Genomic DNA, 5,765 nt, shown 5'->3' on the forward strand with positions numbered 1-5,765 from the left:
GGATACATTTTTTGTGATCCATAATGACCTCATGGTCACCATAAATTAGAAACTGATAGAAAGAAGAAAAAAAATAAAGATGGGCGAATGTTTCGCACAAATTTTGACTTCAGACAGACTCACCCTCCACTCCATCCCCACATACATTTGCCTCACTGACACAGATGTTCCGCTTGGTAGCACAAGTACGAATATAATTTGTTAAAAATTGTGACATTATTTCTAAAGTATTTCTGCCCTATTTATCAATTATCATAATGACTGTCTTTGCCAATACCATACAATACACACACACACACACACACACACACACACACACACACACACACACACAAGCACAAGCACACGGGCAGAACACGGCGCGGTGCACTTGTTCTTCTCCTCTCTGAACCCTCCTTCCCACGATCCGCCCACCATCTCGGGACTGGAGTCACGTGTCTCATCGCCTAGTGTCTCTCTGTGAGCCGACACCACCACGACTCAAACTCACCCAGCGCCCGGTGGAGAGAGAAAGGAAGATGAGAAACGGAGAGGTGTCCGCGGACAGAGAGCCCACACGACGCCAGTGGGCTACAACAGAGAGCTTTCAATAGAGGATATCCGCTGCAGTGACCCGAAATGCTCGTTATGTTTCCCGCAGAGGAGGGATATGACAAGGCTTCTGAACAGGACGGGAGATGAGATTCACACTGTTTCGGCGACCCTCTTCCTGTGATCTCAAACAGTCCGCCTGTGAGCCGCCGGGCTTGGGGGTTGTACGGGACACGGAGCGCACAGATCGCAGCCTCTCCAGCTCAACTGTGGACTGAAGAAAATTGGTTCTTTCTGTACTATTTTATTTCAATCTGTTGGAGCTCTCTGTGGGGACGGGTGGTCTTCACCATGAGGGCTGTTTCAGCAAACTTCTTCGCTCTGCTCTTCCTGTGCGCCTTTGCAAGTGTTTTCTACGTCTGGAGCGCACTGGAGAACCGATTACAGCGACACAAACGGAGGTTCTCGGTACCGGGTGGAGGGTCTTTCTATCCAAGCCTCCCTGTGGACCTCTCCGCCAAAACTTTCCGGGCATTGCTCGCTGTCACAGCGGCACAAAGACCGCACTTGGGGGGCAGACTAGAGGCTCTGAACCTCACTGATATCTCAGTAGGAAATCGAAATTACCATGTGAATGGGGATAACAAGAGGTCAACGCAGCAGGAGGGCCCGGTCAAGTTAGGCTCCCCCGTGGAGGATGGGATATTTTGGAGTGAATGGCTGGAAGAACTCCTCCCTGTGGGCTTCACAGAGGAATATGCTCGGGCTTGGCGAGAAAGAGCGAGGACACACAGGATAGTGAAGCTAGAGTCTGGATGCGGCAGGATATCCAATCAGCTCGCTACTTTTGCAGATGGGACCAAAGCGTGTGTGCGTTACGGGATAAATGCAGATCAGGTGCAAGGCGAAACTTTGACATATTACCTTGCCAGCTTACTAGGCATCACGAACCTGCCTCCTTTAATACTGTCTCAACTGAACACTTACAGTGAACAATGGGCGGCGGTGAGGACACGGATAGATGGTTTACAGTGGAGTGACCGAGCCGTGGTTTCTCTCACCGAGTGGGTCTCCAACCTGACCGGGGTGGTCACACCTGCGCCGCTTAGACAGGAGAGCAGCGGGCTGCATCCTGCGCTGGAGGAGCTCCGGAACAAGACGACGGTGGAGCTGCTGGAGCTTATGCAGTGGACCGACCTGATCATATTCGACTACCTGACTGCAAACTTCGACAGACTCGTCAGCAATCTGTTCAGCCTGCAGTGGGATTCGCGCGTAATGGAGAGAGACACCAACAACCTCCTCAAAACACCCAGTGGTGACCTCGTATTCATTGACAACGAGGCCGGACTCGTGCACGGGTTTCGGGTGTTAAACATGTGGGAGAAATATCACAATACAGTATTGAGTTCCGTGTGTGTGTTCAGAAAAAGGACCACGCAGCGCGTGGCGGAGCTGCACAGGCGCAGAGACTCCAGGAAAAGACTGCTGGAGCTCTACAGAGACAGCGAGCCTTTGTCCCTGGAATTAGGATTTCTCTCAGACGAGCACGCCGGTGTTCTCCAGGACAGGATAGACAGATTATATAAACACATTTTGCATTGCAAAGGGAAGTACAGCCAACTGTGAACATCCAGCACGCACAGGTGATGGATTTGTTGTCTGCACAGTATAATGAGCAATGCAAACGCACCTGTGCTAAACTGATGCGCATTACACAAAACTGTCTTGAATATCAAGCTGAACTACCTCTTGTGGACAAAATGTGATGCCTACTTTATAAAGAAGAAAATTTGACACATGTTTCTAAGCTTCCTGCTGAGATTTTCACTGTATATCTCACAGAGAGGAATGGTTAAGGACAGTTTATCCTGTCTTACTTCACTCCACCTGAATAGGAATAAATGTTAAGAGTAGGCTATACTTGTGACTAGGGTATCATAATGCAGCCCTTCATATGTGTGTTTGGATTCTTGCCTTGTGTTCAATAATCTTAAAGATAAACTCCTAAGCCTTAATATAAGTCTCTCGAATACTATATTTCTGTTGACATCTGGCTCGCTTTTTATAGAAAATCGTTTGCACAGTCAATTGTCATAGCCAGCACCTGCACTCCTGTTATTGTGATTGGATTATATATTCAGCCTTAAAGTCACAGGTGTAACATATCCACTGTACATGTTGTAAGTATGTTGTAAATATTGTCTGCCAACCTGTTTTGGGAAATTTGATGCTCCACTAATTTAATGTGCATTGTAACATTCCAAGATCTCTTGTCCTTTTTGATAAATACACTGTAATTTATGTAAACCGTTGTCGGACTATGTGTTTTGTATGTGGTTTGTACTTAACTGCCTTATTAGGTTGCATCAAATATTTACCTAGTTTGTGTGAAGCACTGGGATTTTTCAAGCCTCTGTACTTGCCCATTACAGTGCTCTCACAGTGCTGTAGAAATATCTTGTACTGGCACAGTGCTCCCCAGGAGCCATTCTGTCAGCCACAGGCATGCTACAACAGGAACCTCTAATCCCCTTTATATTCTTTCCCAGAATTGATGAGCTGAAGGAGACAACTGACATCATTTGTCATCCTTTGAAAAAAGTATTTACTGTTCCCTAACTATATCAAAAAATGCTCCTTTTGAGAGCCAGCAGACAAATTACAGTATATTAGTCATGCTGGTAATATAAACAGTCAACCTACAGCCAAGGCTGGATCACTTATTGGTTCAGTCTGTACAGCTGAAAAGTAAGAAAACCCCATTAGTGGGTGCATGCTGAGAGGCCAAGCCCACAATTAATGAGAGCTCTTCTCTCAGAGGAGGCCTTTGTTCAGCATTTTTCAATGGTTGAATTTGTAGCGACCACCCGTCAGAATGTAACTGTGAGAAGCATTCAAGAGTTGCGAGTAAAGCACATGTATATACACATAGTGTCTGAGGGTCAGTGTTATTTGGCCTTACATGCTTTCACTTCACATCACCACACCAGTCTTTAATCTGGCCCTTTTGGAAGCACCCTTTCCTTATTAGTTCCACCACTGGCCCAGCTCTGTGTCTGATTTCTGGTTCTAGGCTTACGAGCACATCAGAGGGAGTGCCAATGAACAAACTTTTGAAGGCCTAATTCTTTCCAGCCTCTCACTATCCTGCACATCATCTGGTTTCTTTTGCAACTTTATATATGGCCAACTCAAGGGCACGTCACTACTGTTTGCACAGCTCCATAGAGTGGTATGAGCCAGGGATTAGTGCATCTTGTTCGAATAGTGCCTCAATTCGTACTCACCCTTCATTTCATGGCTTACAGCACGTGTCTCAGTGTCAGTGATTTGTACTTTACCCTGCTAGGTCACTACACAGCGGCAGAGATGCAGCACAGGTTTAAGCAGGTGTAACTGGAGGTTTTTTTCCAGACTAAGTGCCTGCTGCAGCTGCAATAGGGATTTGGAGATCAATATGTGCACTGACTGTTGTATAGGGGAAAGCAGGTCATGTTAATGTGCTTGTTGCCGGGTGTATGGTTAGTGTGTGGACGTGTGTCTTAGGGAAGGGGGTTGCAAGGACTGTGCTTGCAGCTGGGCATCGTGCTCTAAGCATGTCTGTTAATGCTGAACACTGCAAAGAGATTTACGACAGGCTGCAGACACCAGGGATTAAACACAATGCCAAACTGAGGTCTGCATGTCTAAACCAGACTCGCAACCCTTCCTCCTTCCCTGCCTTGCACGATTTCCCTCCCTCTGTATTTCACCCACATCTCGCCCTTCCTGCCATGCATCTGTCTTCACTGTTAATATCACTGTCAACTTCATGTTTTAGCTAAATGGAAAATGAAAATTTCATTTTCCTAATTAGTTTTTTTTTTTTTTTTTTTTTGTGGATTCCTCCGCATAGGCAAGCCATTTTTTTACCAGGGACCATGCCAGCTGTAATCACACTAATGGTGGATATCAAAGAGGTTGTTGAATCACCCTTTTAACTATTCACATATGTTCCTCCCCCACCCTTCCTGCCTGGCTTATTTCAAACTACCACACAAACTTGTCCAAGTCTGCACCCACCCTACTTTTCACCCTGAGGCAACAAAATCCTCATGCACTCAACTTTGTGACGCGGTCTAATGAATATAACTTGTTCTAGCTCATGGCACCAGCACAGCAGTATATGGCAGTTAGTTATGCCCTTACACATGCCAGTGTTCTATGGTTCTCCCCAGATGTGCTTGTTTTTTGTGTCAGTAAACTGAATGACAGGCTCAGACAGTCCATACAGCTAGGGGCCCACAGCAGGCCTGAGCACAGACCCCAGGTACTCAAGCCGATCGTCTTCTTCTTTGTGAACATTGCAAACATTCCAGAGGAGCTGAGGGAGGATCATCTCCATGGACACGCAGAACGCACACAGACACTTCTCAGACGGGCAAGTGAAAGGAGACCCAGCTGTGTACACAAAACTGTTGTCAAAGTTGAATGTTTTAACTTGAGATCCTATGTTGTGAATTTTAAAACTACAAAAAGTCAGTCTTATCTGTGGGTCATACAAAAGGAGAACAATTTATACTGATGCAACATTTTAACAGAATAATTCACTTTAACCGAATGAAAAACAAAACCCAAATAATAGTGATAATGGCGATCAACTCTAGATATTCTGTGAAAATACTGAATAGTTGTTTGACATATTTATTTTTTAGTTTGGGGTAGAAAATGGTCAAGTCTAAAAGACTGGGTGCTTTGAAAAAATGTTTTAAAAGATTGTGTGTTTTGCCAAACACCAGGTGACTAAGTGACTTAGGCTGTCCCTCTCCCAGCGGGTCTGCCATGTGTGAGTGGACGGACGTAACTGAAATTCTTTCATTTCTACACAGTGCAGGGAACTTCCTGTGCATGACTGAATGATTTCATTATGAAACACGGCACATAGTAGGGGGAGAGTCACTTAGTCACAGCTGAGTGGATACGGGCCATGAAGGGTAAACCGGGGAGCCAGGGTAACGACTGGAGGGGCTTTGGCAATGTAAGGGCTGGACATCTAGGCTGTGGTGTGCCTGGAGAGCTGGCACAAAGCCTGGCTTTGTCCAAACCAGGGGTGCAAGCATAAGGTCAGGGCCTCTGGGCATTCTTGCTCAAGACAAAGTAGAAGGTAATGAGCAACAGAGACAGGCAAGAAGTGGGCTGTGCATATCTCAGCTAACAAGAGAAGAAAAATGTGTTAAATGTAATGACCTCGT

The 5,765-nt window shown here is 45.9% G+C and overlaps 1 protein-coding gene across 1 annotated transcript; it reads left to right on the plus strand.

The window, feature by feature from the left end:
• The first annotated feature begins 394 nt into the window (after positions 1–394).
• On the plus strand, positions 395–2,853 carry fjx1 (four-jointed box kinase 1). The gene has a single exon (XM_042412037.1). The coding sequence runs from the start codon at positions 883–885 to the stop codon at positions 2,158–2,160; it is 1,278 nt and encodes a 425-aa protein (XP_042267971.1). The 5' UTR covers positions 395–882; the 3' UTR covers positions 2,161–2,853.
• The last annotated feature ends 2,912 nt before the right edge of the window (positions 2,854–5,765 follow it).

This window comes from Thunnus maccoyii, chromosome 5 (genome assembly GCF_910596095.1).
Source record: "Thunnus maccoyii chromosome 5, fThuMac1.1, whole genome shotgun sequence".
Classification (NCBI taxonomy): Eukaryota; Metazoa; Chordata; class Actinopteri; order Scombriformes; family Scombridae; genus Thunnus; species Thunnus maccoyii.